This window comes from Mastigoproctus giganteus, chromosome 2 (assembly GCF_048544385.1).
Source record: "Mastigoproctus giganteus isolate SK-2022 chromosome 2, ASM4854438v1, whole genome shotgun sequence".
Lineage (NCBI taxonomy): Eukaryota > Metazoa > Arthropoda > Arachnida > Uropygi > Thelyphonidae > Mastigoproctus > Mastigoproctus giganteus.
The window spans coordinates 115,584,729-115,601,589 of record NC_143576.1 but is presented as its reverse complement, the minus strand read 5'-3'; the positions used below and the strand labels follow the sequence as shown (position 1 = coordinate 115,601,589).

Sequence of the window (16,861 nt, the reverse complement as noted above, 5' to 3'; positions counted from 1 at the left end):
AGCGGTTTGGTGATTGGCAGATGCAGTTGCCAGTTCTTGGTCAGTGGAGTGTGTGGGGACAAGTGTCCCACATCCGTATCGTAGGTTGATAGCAAATATCTGAAGGTCGGCATCGATGTCCTGGATTCGTCTGAGCATCTGATATCATATGGTGTGATGAGTGGAGGCGTGAATGAAGAGGGAAAATGGTTGGAATGACTGTGAGCTGAACAGGTGGACTCCTCCAGCCACAGAGATCCCAGAATAAGAGTGACGTGATCAGACCGGTTAACATCTTTACTGTAATTACCAGTCTTTTTTTCATCAATGAGAGAGAGAGGGTAGCCTGGGGATTCCCTTGGCCATTTCAATCATATGAACATGGGATGGTAACCTATGCTTGTAGGTTACCCGTTTTAGGAGCCAATATTCCGCTACCTAGGTAGGTTTTCTGATCGTAGATGCTGCTGCTGACGCCCAGAATTCAGCTGCATAAAGTAGTAGGAAGTATATAATGGTCTTGATATATTTTGTTGCTGTGACCCTGTCTGAGACGTAATGCAGGTGTTGTTTCGCTCTCCATTTCAGGTGCACCACACGACTGATGAGTTTGTCAACGTGCTGGTTGAATTTCAGTTTTGTGTAAAAGACAACCCCCCAAATCTAAATGATATGGAACAGCCGGGATGGAAACTCCACTGATGATGGGTGAGACGTTGTTGTTTCTTTTTCAGCGAGTAGAGCGTGCACTTATACTTTGCTGGGTTTATGTTACGGCCGAATTGTTTAGGGTAGACCACTAGTGCGGGGAGCACACTGTGAATTTCCTCTGTGTTGCTAGAGGGTGTCTGCGTTCGCTTGGATGGTGGTCAGCATTTTTAAATCATCCGCGTACGACAACACATATGGTCTCTGGCTTATAAAAGGGGAGATAATGGCAGTAAAGGGGAGGCCAGAGAGGATTCCCCATAAGGGAGTCCTCTTTGAAATATTATTATTAGCCATATGGTGCAAGGAAGCCTGATGCTTTTGCCACATCAGCCAAAAAAAAAAAAAAAATTCTGAGTTACCCTGAGAGAGAGAGAGAGAGAGAGAGAGAGAGAGAGAGAGAGAGAGAGAGAGAGAGAGAGAGAGGAATCACCAAAAAAGATAATGTCCAGATCAGGACCCTGGGTGTGCCAAGCCCATACTCACCAGATGTGATCCCCTGGGGTTAATATACTGAAATACAATGAGAGAGGGCGGCCTGAACTATCTAATCGAATACTGTTCAGGCTATGCAACCATATTTGAATTAAAAGCAAAAGAAATTGAGTATTTGACACAAATAGCGCTTCAAACACTTTGGAACTCGGCTGCCTGTTCCTAACTAATTTGTGATATGGTTTTGAACTCGGAATCTCTGAGTTTTCATCTCGCAAAACGGAAAACCAGCATAGGGATACGTGCAATTTATAGACACAGTTGATGTTTCAGCTTTGTCGCAGAGTGGCAGTAACAAACGAAATCTGCAATATATAAAGGCATCTCAAAAAAAATAAAATAAAATAAATAAAATAATAATAATAATTTTATAAAATACATCTGAAGTAAGACCGAGAGATGTCGCTTAAATACTGAAATGGCGGAATTTGTAATTTAGTGGTAAGGTTATGGATCAAGGGATAGAGAACGATGGTTCTGCGGAGTTATTATTAAATTTAAGTACATTCCCTAAACATAGGTATTTGGAAAACGCAGTTATTTCATTTAAAAAAGTAAATAAAAGGGTAAGATTCAGTATCAGCAAATATATAAAATTATTTCAAAATGATGTTAAACGTGATTATTTTAGATGAAATTTTCTCATTAAATAACCACTCATACCACGTGGGTTTTAAAAAGTTATGACATACATTTAGATAACATTTCGGGATACCATCGCCAGACTTGGCTGTGCTAAAACCTACGTGGCATAAGAGTGGTTATTTGGAAAGAAAAATTCCATAAATTATTTGCTTTTTTTTTTTTTTTTTTTTTAAGTTCAGCTGATTGTAACGTAATATTAGCATTAGCAGAGGCAAATGATGCCAGAAAACAAGCTCATAGAGCATCAGCAAAAAAAAAAAAAAAAAAATCCTTCCAATTTTACCTATTCATACCCTCCAATAGTTTGTCTAGTTCTTCCTTGATTTTATTTACCTATCGACTATCAACCTTCACAGCAGATGGAAGTTTGTTCCAGCAATCAACCACCTGCTGGCTAAAGGCAAACTTCAGCACATTTATTCTGTTAACTGTCCCTCAATTTTAATTTGTGCTCCCTCATGTGTGTGGTCTGAGCAAGAGGGAGAATTCCATCCTCATTGAGCTTGCCTAATCCATTCAATGCCTTAAACATCTCAATCAGATCATCTCATAGGTGCCTAGTCACCAGATGCTGCAATTTGCAATACTGAAGCTCTTTCTTTGTAAGAGCACCCATTTGGTCTGCTTACCAATCTTGTTGCCCTTCTATGTACTTGTTACAGTAGCTCCACATTTTCTAAAATGAGGGTTCCAGACTTTTTTCAGTACTCAAGATGTGGCTTGACTATTGCCTTGTACAATGGGATAAATACCTCCTTATCCTTACTAGCAAAATTCTTGTATATCATTGGCAAAACCACATGAGCTTGTCTGCATTGCCCAGAGAACTTTTTATCTGACTTCACAATTACATTCAAGATCATTTTCATTATCTACTACCCTGAGTGTTATACCACACAGTTGGTACATTACTCTGGGGTTAATGCTACCCATGTGCAGTACTTTGCATTTATCAATGTTAAACTTCAGTTGCTATTTCTCAGCCCGTCTGCCTAACTTTTATAGATCCTGTTGCAGTAGCATACGGCATTCTCATTACTGTCATTAACCGCCCTGCAAACTTTGTATCCGTTGCAAACTTGGACATTAAGTCTGACATACCTTCATCAATATTGTTGATATACAAAACAACAATGTGCCCAACACAGAACCTTGGGGGACTCCACTAATAACATTAGTCCATGAAGAGTAATCTCCATTAATTACCACTCTCTGTCTTCTACTCAACCATTCTTTTATCCATAGCAGCAACTTGCTCTTAATGCCACACTGCTCTAATTTGTACAGCAGTCTTTATGTGCAACAGTATCAAAAGCTTTCCTGAAATCCAAGTATATGATATCAAAATTATTTTTTGTGTCTGGTTCCTTTGTGTCTACATTGCAGTAACTGATCAAATTGGTCAAACAAGATTTCCCCTTAACATAGCTTGGAATCTCATGCACCTGAGATTACCACATGTATCAAAGAGCATCACGGGAACATAGTCTTTTAAATACACGCGTTCTCTCTCTCGCCAACTGAAGACGTTAACAACGAAAGCCAATTCGTTACGGCTCTTGGCCTCCTCAGTTTAACTTTCCTAGCTTTATCATTTCAACTTTTAATTCATGACAACCAAGGATGAAGACGTGCACTTCTATTGCCTTGAGCATATTTTAAACTCAGTTTCCAAAATTTAAACGTATCCATATTAATTCCAATTTTAAAACTCAACTACCATTTTATCCTATCTCAACACGTCGATTGCAGATTATATAAAAAGGTGAGTACCGCAAATTAAGCTATGCTATTAATTTGATGGCGGTAGACTCGTTGATAGAAACACTGAAAAGATGCAGATGATATTATTATTTGGACTGCAGGCCCTGTTCAACAGAACCGGTTGAACATGCTTGCAGCTGGCCCTGCCTTTCAGGTAGCATACATGGTTACGCTAATGTTTTCCGTATTGTTCCAAATTTAGTATACTGCCAAAGCAAGTACATGGACAAATAAGTTTAATGTTACTGTCTTATGGTGAAATAATGGAGTTTTGAGTAACAGATAATATACTTGATACTAATAGTGAAATCAAAATTTTTTTAGATTCAAATATAAATTTTACCCCCTCTGAACAGTTGGATAACTACAGTAGGTCACTACACTTTCCCCTGGAAGAAGGAAAAGGCCTTTTCTTTCTTCCAGGGGAAAAAGAAAAAGGTTGAAAGAATTTGCTGGATTACCATTTACTGTAGCATTCAAGTATCTTGAGGTGGATGGTCAGAATTTTGGATCCAAACATAATTCTTATTCTCCTCTTGGATAAAGAGAGGGATCATTAATTTCATCAGATTTCACTTTGATATATATATTAAATGTTTTTCACATTTAATAAATAAATAACTATGTAAATACCAATTCCATGATATAGTTGATTGGGTGCTTATTGCATATGTAACTTTGATTGTTTAATTTTCAGAAAAAACTTCAGGATCATTCAGAGAAAGACATATTAACTTCAAAAGTAAAGAAAAGGTTAAAGCATTCTGATGGCGATAACAGCAGGCAGAATGTTAATGAGAGTTGGAAATCAGATTGGCCTCCAAAAGTTGAAAATGCATTTAATTCAGAAGAGGAAGAGGGAAAGTTGCAACAGCAAGAAAAAGCTAAGACAATCCATAAAGGTAAACAGAATAAATTGCAGACCAATCCCTTCATGCTTGGCGCAAAAAAAAAATTAAAACAACGTAGTCATGATAGCGCTCTTTATAACGTTAAGCATAATCAGAACAAGAGGGAACAAAGGCATTTTGAAAAAAAGTCCTTTGTAACAGCAGTGACTACTGACAATGAAAATGATAAGGAATTAACTCACAATCAGATCTTTGTATCTTCACTTTTTAATTGCAATCCTGGGATTCCTGAAATAAATATGTAAGTATAAGAACTTTAATACATATATTGATACATAATAAAAAAAAATTATATTGTATCATATTTTTAATCTCATTTAAATTAAAGACGTAAAAAAGTGATAATATGAAATTCTTATCCAAGTAATTTGCATTTGAATTATGTTGTGTTGTATTCAAGACTTGCTTGAGAGGAAATTAAATTCTTAATGTGGAAATTAACACAAAACTCATACAAATTTTTCTTAACTAATTAGTTCAGTGAAATTTAAAGTTTAAGAAAAGGTCATATTATTTAAACCAAGTTAATTAGGCACGCAGTAGTTCTTGAATTAATTTAAAGAATATAAAAAAAAAAAAAAAAAAAAAACCACACTTCCCATTTCACCCATCCACTCACTCCAAAAGTTTGTCCAGTTCTTCCTTGAATTTATTTAAGCTATCAATTTCCACAACGACAGATGAAAGTCTGTTCCAACAATCAACCACCTGCTGGCTAAAGGTGAATTTCTACACATCTATTCTACAACTGTCTTTCTTTCGGCACCTCTAGCCGGGTGGGCAGGAGCAGCAGTACATAGCACACGCTTCTTGATTAGACCGAGGTTCGAGCCCGTGACCACCAAATACGGAGGATGCGGAAAGGTCAGGGAATAACCATCGCATATCCCAGAGCAATATGGCCTTAGTTGCTAATGCTCCTGAAAACCAAATAACAAACAAACAAACAACTGTCTTTCCTCAATTTGAATTTATGCCCCCTTCAGGTGTGGAATCAGAGCAAGAGGAAGAATCTCATCAGCATTGAGCCTGCTCAAACCATTTCAAGTTCTTATACACCCCAATCAGATCAGCTCGCAGGTGCCTGTTCTCCAGACGCTGCAATTTGCAGAACTTAAGGCTTTCTTGGTAAGAGCATCCCTTTGTTCCTCTCACCAGTTTTGTTACCCTTTTCTGTACTCTTTATAAGTGATATACATCACTGTGATGTCAGTTCTGGCAGCCTGTCTACACAACTTCATATTTGACTGCACAATTATCCCCAGATCTTTTTTATTCTCTACTACCCTGCATGTAGCACCACTCAATTGGTTCATTTCTACTGCTACCCATATGCAATTCTTTGCATTTGTCAATGCTCCAGTCAATATCTGGGAAGTTAAAGTCCCCCATTATAAGATATTCTGATTTACTAGCCCACTCTATTTCTCTGTATAGTTGTTCATTGTACTGAACAGAGTCATTATGCCTATAACAAACTTTTTCCCTCTTTTTTGCTTTCTTATGCCACACCAAACTGACTCAACATTGCACTGTCTACTAATGTCAACTGGATGCACTGCCTTAGATTTCTTAACTAACAGCATAGCCCCTCCTTTTCTATCCTCTCTATCCTTTCTGTATGCGTTGTACTCTGACGAATTCTGCATTTCTTATATCTGTGTGATACCACGTCTCTCATTTCCCTACAGTATCCGCCTTTGATATCTTGACCAGACTTCAAATTTATCAAATTTATTTACTGTATTCCTAGCATTGGTGTACATGCAGGAGTGTTCTGGTAAATTTTTTACAACAGTTTCTTTAAAAGAAAGTAGGGCTACCAGTGATTTGAACCGATTTTAATCATGGCTGCTGCCACTAGATGGGGCCATCTGTCTCCCATGAGACAGGTGGCCTTTGCACAGACCATACTGTTATTTATTATTATTTTTTTTTAAATTTTGCCACTGGATGGTGCCACACATTTTTTTCATATAAAAATGTTATTATTTGGTTGAATTTGAATTGAGGTCTACAAACTTTTTTTTGTTTTTGTTTTTATGGAAATGTTTTTACGAACATTTCCTTTCCCATTCTTCATTTTTTGCTTCTACTACCAACCGATTGGCTATTTTCTTCTTTTCAACATAAATGTTCCTATATGCATCATTCCTTTTGCCCAGCCATTTCTGATATGCAAGTTTCTTTTCCTCTACAGCAGGTCTTTTTTGGTCCTTGGTTCTTACAATATTTTTTAAAAATATTAAAAAATATTTCTTCAGTACTACCTTTTATCTCTATGTTAATTGCAGCATCCAATCTCTGGGTGAAGTTGTTTCTGATGCTGTCGTCCTGAAGTAGTTCAACATTAAATTGATCCACTTGTAGCATTTCTCTTTCCCTGCATTGTTGGTTGTTCAGTCTTATTTTCTTAATCCAATTCCACCTCAGTGTTTTTACAAGAAAATGGTCAGATCCACATTTGGCTCCTCTATAAACTCCGACATCTTTCAGTATGTATCTAATAATTAGATCTATAACTGATCTAATTTGCCTTGTCTCCTGTGACCAAGTATATTTATGGATATCCTTGTGTTGGAAAAATGTGTTGTTTATTCTCAAGTCGAACTGTTCACAAAGATTGAAGTCTCTGTTGTTGTTCCTCTCTTTCTCTCCAAATCCTCCAATAACTTTGCTATTTTGTTCAGTTCCTACTCTTGCATTGAAATCCCCCATTAAAAATATCTGTTTGTTCTTAGGTATTTTTTCTATTAGTTCTCTCAGATCCTCTCAAAATTCATCCTTCAAGGTATCAGCCGTATCATTAGTCAGGGCATATATTCCCAAAATACATATTTCTCTCCCATACATTGTCAATTAAAATGAGATCATTCTTTCATTAATACATTGCAAGTTTTTGATGTTCTGTCTCAATTTCTTTTTAACAGCAATAGAAACTCCTGCTCTTGCTCTTTCACTCTTATTGACTCCACTCCAAAAATGGTAGTATTCTCCCATTATTTCCTCTCCACATCTCTTTTTCTTTGTCTCCGAAAACACAACATCTAAATTGAATTTTTGCAGTTCTTCCGGAAGAAAGTTTCTTTTAGTTGAAAGACCTCGAATATTCCAGCATCGCAAAAATCATTGTCCTTTTCTGTTTTCTGAGTTGTTTCCAAAAATGCAGTCCATTTTCATTTTCACTTGTAGGTTGTTTAGTATTTGTGTATTTTTTACACTGAATGAGGAGATAGCCCAGTGGTTTTCAACCGGGGTGCCGTGGCACACTAGGGTGCCCCAACAACATTCTTGGGGTGCCATGTAATTTGAGTTTAAGTTACTTAAAGTCATTATTATTTTTTTAAATTTGTATATTTATTTCATTATACAAAGGTGTACAGTATTCATTGTACTGTATATTTTTAATTTTGTGGTGATCTATAATTGATCTTTATTTAGTACCTCTATTTTTTTTTTTTTTTTTTTTTTTTTGTTAGTTAGCATCTCCCAAAGCCCAAGGCGGGATTTGAACCTGCAACCTTTGGGTTGCCAGGGAGGCACTTTACCCACCTGGCTAGCCCGGTCGGCAGTACCTCTATATAAAGAATAAATTTATTATATAGGTATATATTAAAAGGTTGAAAACCACTGTGTTAGGTATTTCTTTTGGTCTAGGGGTGCCATGAAAAAATTACTGGGACACTAAGGGTGCCGTGCAGCGATAAAGCTTGGGAACCTCTGAGCTAGCCTGTTGCAGCAACCCCAAACCTGGAGGACCAGAGTATCTCTCTTAGTCTGGCCCATACCCTTTGACCTGTCTGGCTTGGGAGGCCCTATCAGTAGCTAAGTTACCGCCACTTAGCTCTCCGGGTCATCAGGACACATAAGCCCTACTGCGACAAGGTGGAGAATACCATTGGGGGTTTTAAATGTAATTACCAAAGGGAATTCAAAAAAAATATACACTAAATAGAAATATTAGCTAATAAAAGAGTTTGTTAAATAGAGGTCCGATTGAGTAATTTAAAATTCTGAAAATGGCTATAAAGTTTTATATAGCAAATATCTTAACAATAGACAGTGAAAAATGCAAATTTAGTTAAATAACTATAAGGTTATTTGAATAGTCAGTAAAAAAAAAATTTACTGAATATTACAAATTTCTAAATGTACTGCCTCCAACTGTCACACGTCACCATTAGTAAAGGTGCTTGTACACCATACTGTCCCAAAAAAAGCACTGTCTGTACCCATCGCTGTGGTATATTTGTATAATTATAGATAGTGGAAACCTAACAGTACAATAAATGAGAAAAGATATTTTGTATTTGGGGTAGAGAGAAAGTAGAAATTTGATATTGAATGTTAAATGTAAAGCATATTTTATTAATGGTGCATAGCCTATTTTAGGTGGCTCCCGTGGGAGGTGTCTTACTTGCGTAGCCTTAGCGCTTGCCCTGATTTTCTGTAATGTAAAGGGTAACTTCCTGTTTGATTTTACCACAAGGGACTTTTCGGAATAAAACACCTATTGTTAAATGTCTTCATGCCACTTGACATTTTTTCCAAATGGAATAGAAAAAATTCTCCACTACCCACACTGTAACGGATTACTTCCGTGCAATAAAGAATTATTGCTTTTCAGTAATATAGCCAGGGCAGGGTCAGCAGATACATTGTACCCTGCTGATACTGAAATCTGGTATTGTGTTGCATTTTTAGAAAAGTAATACCTCAATATACGTTGTACAACTTAAGTATTTATTCAATGTTTTTAAAAATATTAACTTTTATATCTATAATTCATCAGTTATGTATTATTTTTGTAGTTCATTTTGTTTCGCATATTTGTTTTCATAATTATATAGGTACTGCTTATATTTTATACAACATATATGTATGTAACGAATAACAAAAACATACTAAATATATTAATAAAATAATCATTTATAAAATAGTTTGTCATTATTATTTTACACATTTAATATGTTTTTGTAATACAGACATATACAGATATTCAGGCACCTCTTATTCAAAACCAAAAATAACCGGTAGATTAGCATTAGGCAATTGAAGCCTTTTTTGTGAATGTAGTAGTAGTAGTAGTAGTAGTGGCATGTGATGCAAGAAAGCAAATGTATGAGCTTATGCAGCATCAGCCAACAAAAAAAAAAAAAAAATTTAACACCATTCTCTCCAAATGCCTGTCCAGTTCCTCCTTAAATTTATTCAACCTATCAACTTCCACAATGACAGATGGAAGTTTGTTCCGGCAATTAACCACCCGCTGGCTAAAGGCAAATTTCCGCACATCTATTCTACATCTGTCTTTTCTTAATTTGAATTTATGCCCCCTTAGGTTCGTAATCTGAACAAGTGGAAGGATCCCATCAGAATTCAGCGTGCTCAACCCATTCAAGGCCTTATATACCTCAATAAGATCACTGCGCAGGTGCCTAGTCTCCAGCCACTGCAATTTGCAGAACTTAAGCCTCTCTTGGTAAGAGGATCCCTTCATTCCCCTCACCAATCTTGTTGCCCTTCTCTGTACACGCTCAAGTAAATCTACATCCTTCCTAAAATGAGGCCTCCAGACCTGTACGCAGTACTCAAGGCGTGGCCTGACCATTGCCTTATACAGAGGGATAATCACCTCCTTTTCCCTGCTAGCAAAAAATGTCTGACAAAAAATCCTGATTATGCCACTGCTACTGTTTGATTTTAGGAATGTTCATGTGAAGTTCCTTTGACACCAGTTTTCGAAATTTATATCGCAGCTATCAATAGAAATATTTTCTGGAATTTCGTTAAAAATATACATTCAAAATGTGTTGTACCAATATAAATATACTCTAAAAACAATTACAATAAAGCAAACTTTTTTCTTTTATCAGTTATCAGTTTTACACGAGTTTTTTTCTGTTTCCACTGTGGCTTCGAATTGACTGAATTTCCTTGATTTTGTGTTAGTAGATGCAATACTTATTGAAGAAAAGAAGTATGATGTTTTCGTTTTTCAAAAACAATTTGTTGCAATTCTTTTGGTTATGCGTGTTATTCAAACAAATTCAGTGACCCGTTCTATAATCAAGGTCAACGCCTGATTGTTTTTCTCGTGTATAATTAGAAAATGCATACTTGAACACACACTTTTATGGTTTGTGCATTAATTAATAGATTTTTCGGAATTTTAAAGTTGGGACATCAAAGAAAACCCTTCTGTTTATGTATATTGAGAGTTTCAATTTTGTAGATAAAATGGAAATTATAAAAATAATTAGTAAATTTCATTGTGATAATTTTCACCCCAACAGACTAACAATGCTTGTAAATGCAATGGGACTGAAGCAGGGTGTTTGTTGGAAATTGGAAATAATATTCCTGTAAAATTGCTAGCCAACATAATCCTTACATAGGTTGCCACATAGGGAAGGGAGGGGGAAATTCTACACAATGGGTGCCAAAATAAGTGCGTCCTGCCTGGATTTTATCGTGTCACCATATACAAGCTTATCGCCCAAATTCTGCTGGCCATTGTGGATTGAAGTGCGTGCCGCTCTACAGTTCTACTCTCAGCCACAACTGAGAGTAGGAGTGTGCTATAGGCCTAATGACTCTGATGAGTATAATAAGGAACTGTACAGGGAAATAGAGTGGGCCAGTAAATCAGAGAGTCTTATAATGGGAGATTTTAATTTCCCAGATATTGACTGGAATTTGGGGGCTGGTTACTCACACACTAGCAGGGCTTTTGTGGATTTATTGGATGATTGTTTTCTACATCAGCATGTTCGGGAGGCAACTAGAGGGAGTAATACTCTTGATTTGATTATCAGCAGTGATTCTTCATGCATTAAGAATCTGCAGATAAACGAACCACTAGGTGGCAGTGATCACAGTGTGCTGAAGTGGGATTTACTCAAAGAGGTAACTACCATTAGGGGTAAAGGGAAGGGTTATTGCTTCCGTAAAGGCGACTACGATGGACTGAGACAGTATTTAAATTCTATACAGTGGGACCAACTGATGATGTTACCAACAGCAAATTCAAAATGGGAAGCATTCAAAGAACTTATCTTGGAAGCTACTAGGCTTTACATACCAACTAAGAAATATTGTTCAAGGTTTAGGCCAAAATGGATGTCAGATGAACTAATGAGGCATATGGCAGAGAAGAAAAATGCATGGGATACTTACAAATTAACACATGACACAGAAGCCTATGATAGATACAAGTTGATATGCAACCAAGTTACAAAGGAGGTTAGGCAGGCAAAGGCAGATTACGAGAAATCCTTGGCAAGGGATGCAAAGAAAAACAGCAAAGAGTTCTTTACTTATGTTAACTCTAGAAGGAAGGGGATGAATCAGATTGGTCCACTTGATATTGATGGGTCAACTGTTGATGATCCTGCTCAGGTAGCTAACAAACTAAATGAATATTTTGCATCGACATTCACACATGAGGAGTTATTCAGCAAGGGGAATGCCAGAGGTGTATTCAACTCTAGCAGTAAGCTACAGAATCTTGAAATAACTGGGAGTAAAGTGGAGGAGAAACTGTTGAAGATAAACACAAGAAAGGCACCCGGGGTGGATGGGATCTATCCAGTTATATTAAAGGAGGCAGCAAAGGAAGTAAGCAAACCCTTAGCCATAATTATGAGAGCTTCCTTGGACTCAGGGGAGGTACCCATAGACTGGAAATGTGCAGATGTGACCCCAATTCACAAAGGAGGATCAAAGGCTGACATAAGTAATTATAGACCTGTGAGCTTAACTTCTGTTCCAGGAAAATTAATGGAGGCACTGGTTAAAGAAGCACTGCAGGATCATTTAGACAAGACTTCAGTTATAGCTCAGACACAGCATGGTTTTGTTAAGGGGAAGTCTTGCCTGACCAACTTGATTGGATATTATGATGCAGTCACAAAAGAACTGGATGCAGGGAATAACTTTGATATTATATACTTGGATCTTAGAAAGGCTTTTGATACTGTTGCACATGGAAGACTGCTACACAAATTGGAGCAGTGTGACATTGGAGGCAAATTGCTGCTATGGATAAAGGGGTGGTTGAGGGGGAGAAGACAGAGAGTGGTAATCAATGGACACTGCTCATCGTGGACTAATGTTATTAGTGGAGTCCCTCAGGGCTCAGTGTTGGGTCCATTATTGTTTTCTGTATTTATAAATGATATTGATGATGGTATATCAAGCTTAATGTCCAAGTTTGCAGATGATACAAAGGTTGGCAGGGTTGTCAAGGACACTACTGACACTATGCTGCTGCAACAGGATCTGGAAAGGTTGAGCAGATGGGCTGAGAGGTGGCAAATGAAGTTTAACATTGACAAATGTAAAGTACTACACATGGGAAACAGCAACCCCAGAGCAACGTATCAACTCTGTGGTACTACACTGACAGTGGTAGAGAATGAAAGGGACTTGGGGGTGGTTGTGCAGGCAGATATGAAGTTCTCTGAGCAGTGCAGACGGACTACAAGAGTAGCTCATGGAGTATTGTCAATGTTATACAGGAATTTTTCCAGCAGGGATAAGGAGGTGATTATTCCATTGTATAAGGCAATGGTCAGGCCACACCTAGAGTACTGTATACAGGTCTGGAGGCCTCATTTCAAGAAGGATGTAGAGCTGCTGGAACGAGTACAGAGAAGGGCAACAAGATTAGTGAATGGAACAAAGGGGTGCTCTTACGAAGAAAGGCTTAAGTTTTGCAAATTACAGTGTCTGGAGACTAGACACCAGCGAGGTGATCTGATAGAGGTGTATAAAGCCTTGAATGGTTTAAGCATGCTCAATGCTGATGGGATTCTTCCTCTAGCTCAGAAAAATCACCTGAGAGGGCATAAATTCAAATTGAGGAAAGACAGATGTAGGATAGACGTGAGGAAATTTGCCTTTAGCCAGCGGGTGGTTGGCTGGTGGAACAGACTTCCATCCCTTGTGGTGGAGGTTGATAGCCTAAATAAGTTTAAGGCTCAGCTGGACAGGTATTTGGAACGAACAGAGGGGTGAAGTGGAAGTGGTTTTTTTTTTTGGCTGATGCTGCATAAGCTTGCTTTCTTGCATCAAATGCCTCTACTAATGCTAATGCTAACAACCGGCTCATGTGAGCCAGCTCCAGTACACCCAGAGGCGGATTTAACGGCGGGCGCGCACCCTGGGCCCCAACTTCGGAAGGGCCCCTCAAAACCCCAACTTTACACTTTTTCTAATGACACCAAGTTTGGTTTAATATGTGCAATTTTAATTACGTACAAGTTTACAATCGGCGGTAAAACCTGATAGTATGTTTATATTCGCTTATTTTAATTATTTCATTACTACGCTGCATACTATACACATACTACGCTGCATAGGCCCCGCGCGGCTGCGCTACCGCTCATCAGAGCAATAGAATCGTATTTGCTCCTTTGTACTTACAAAGGTTCTCCTGCAGTGCAGACTTACGACATACGCAAATATGCGTATATCGTATATTGTTGAAATTATATTAAGATAAAATTAATTCCTGTTGTTACATCAGCGCCTGGATTTTCGTAGTTTATGAATAATTTTTGAATTTTAATTAATCATTAATTTATTGCACTATAACGAAAAATCTCTTCTCTTGTATTCTAATCAATCAGACTATTAAATTTTATATTTTACTTTTCATTGATAGGCTACCAATGGTAGCTAGAAAAATGAAACGAAATCTATCAGGGGCTGAAAAAAGATGCGAATATAATATAATACATATATTATATTCAAATTTTATTGGAAATAAAACATTAATAGTACATAATATTTTTTATTTATTTTAAAAAAATGGTTAACACATATTTTTATTTTCCCTATCTCTCTTTTTTTAAGGGGCCCAATATTTTCTTCTGCGCCCGGGGCCTCAACCCACCTTAATCCGCTTCTGAGTACACCACTGTGTACACGTAAGAATACATGCACCTGTTCTTACTCTTAGTTACCCTAACACAGCCCATGTATTTACTTGTTTCATGATCAGCAGTATTTCCTGAAATCCCGAGCAACTTGCTTTCTAGGCTGCTGCTCATTCCAATAGAAGCAGTGCAAGAATCACTTCCACCTCTGCCTGTGGCTACATTAATCTGTGAATCCCCCCCCCCCCATCTAACAGATTTCCAACCCATCTAACACTGCCTTGATAAAAAGGGTGACAAATCCCTCCCATCCAATTATCGTCCCTTTGCAATTACTTCTACTCTTTCTAAAGTAATGGAGAAATCAATTAACCGTCAACTCTTAAACTATCTAGAAACCTTCCGTCTGATCAACGATCGCCAGTATGGATTCTGTCAGTGTCGATCCACTGGTGATATTCTGGCTTATGTTACCCACTTATGGACTAATTCAATGGAAAGTTTGGTGAAACACAAGCAGTTGCTCTTGACATCTCAAAGGCTTTCGATCGTGTTTGGCATAAAGGTCTTCTAAACAAGCTTCTATCTGATGGTTTGCCAACTGTTTTTTGTAATTGGTTATCCAGTTTTCTCTCTGATTGCTCACTGAGGGTGATGGTAGATGGCTCTCTGTCTTCTAACTTCTCCACTAATTCCGATGTCTGCCAAGGTTCAGTTCTTTCCCCCACTCTTTTCCTCTTGTATATTAATGACCTTCTTCCATTGACTGGAAATCCTATCCATAGTTTTGCCGATGATAGCACATTGCATTCCACTTTCCATTTTGAGAAACCTTGCCCTGCTTAATCAGCTTCAACTTCTCAAAAATCTGCTACCAGTTCCTTAAATGCCGATCTCCAGGTAATTCTCCAGTGGGGCAAAGACAACTTAGTTGATTTCAATCCTTCTAAAACTCAGTCTTGTCTTATATCTCACAAAAAAGGATTCTTCTGCTCCTATGCTTATCTTTAGTGACACTCTGATTTCTAGGCAAAATGATATATCTCTTTTGGGGATTACCCTGACTTCTAATCTCTCTTGGCACAAGCACATTACAAATATTGCTTCCTCTGCATCTAAAAAACTTGGTTTACTCTTTCGTCAGCATTACTTTACTTCCAAACAGCTGTTCACTCTGTATAAATTGCAAATCTGCCCTACCATGGAATGTTGTTCCCACATCTGGGGTGGTGCCCCCTAAACCTCTCTCAGGCTTCTTGATTCTGCTCAGAAGAGGGCAGTTAGGTTAATTAATGATTCATCTTTAACAGTCTCTCCACTCGCTGTCTCATAGACGTACTGTTTCTGCTGCATGCCTCTTCTACAGATATTTCCGTGGGCACTATTCTTCTGAATTGGCTTCTATAATTCCCGCTCTCTTTCAAAACAGTCTGAACATGTACCGCCACTGGTCAACATCCATTTACTGTCCAACTTCAAACTCACAGAATCAACTTTTCATCTTCCTTGTTTATTCATTCAACTGCCGTTTTCTGGAACAACCTTTCTTCATACGTATTTCCTGAAAATTACAGTCTGCAGAAGTTCAAGTCTAACGTCAACAAATATCTTCTTTCATCTTCTCAACTTCCAACCCAAGCACAGTACTGAGTACTATAGGTTCTTGTTATTTGTTATTGTTATTTAGTTTTTAGCAGCATTAGCAACTAAGGTCATATTGCTCCGGGGATATGCGGTGGTCATTCCCTGATCTTTCCGCATCCTCCGTATTTGGTGGTCACGGGCTCGAACCCTGGTCTAATCAAGAAGCCTGTGCTACGCACTGCTGCTCCTGCCCACCTGGCTATGGAGGCGCCACTATAGGTTCTAATACCTCTTGTGTTTTGGGGTTTACATAAAAAAAAATTGTTTTGAGTGGTTTTCAGCATAAAATCAGCTGAAACATCTATCAGATTTTCTCTTTATTTTTCTTATTTATGAAGGTGTGTCCCCTCCAATGAACCGAAGAGGTTTCACGTTGCTAGTTTTTCCACAAATGACACACTGGTTGGGGATGTTCTTTATCCTCAATAAATGAAAAACCTAGCTTGATATAATAAATGTTATTTTTGTATTGATATTTGTTTTCAGAGGTCAGACACTTTCTGAGTCATTGCACCATATGTGAATTTAGGATGGATGATTCTGTTTTTCTGTTTGATTGGGCTCATTCTGTTATGAATTTGCAACTTGTTACAGGGTCTATGCATCAAAATTCTTATTTTATATTTCAGTTATAAAACTTTTTTTCTTTTTTTTAAAATTAAGCGTTTTTTTTTTTTTTATAATTTTGCTTTTCCAATTTAGATATATCACAGTTAACAAATGGGATACATTCCTGAAAACCCATTCGTTAACCAAAACTAATTTTCTGAGTTATGTAATTCAAACTTCCATTATATAAATTATCTTCCCAAAGATCATTGGACACTTGTA

The 16,861-nt window shown here is 37.6% G+C and overlaps 1 protein-coding gene across 1 annotated transcript in view; it reads left to right on the top strand.

The window, feature by feature from the left end:
- Positions 1 to 1,608: 1,608 nt before the first annotated feature.
- LOC150089508 (ATP-dependent DNA helicase DDX31) overlaps positions 1,609 to 16,861 on the top strand; it is a 147,615-nt gene continuing 132,362 nt past the window's right edge. Inside the window, exons 1-2 of the mRNA XM_090389525.1 lie at positions 1,609 to 1,748; positions 4,289 to 4,743. Coding sequence (XP_090245651.1) covers positions 1,632 to 1,748; positions 4,289 to 4,743 — 572 coding nt within the window. The 5' untranslated portion in view covers positions 1,609 to 1,631. The remainder of the gene's footprint in view (positions 1,749 to 4,288; positions 4,744 to 16,861) is intronic.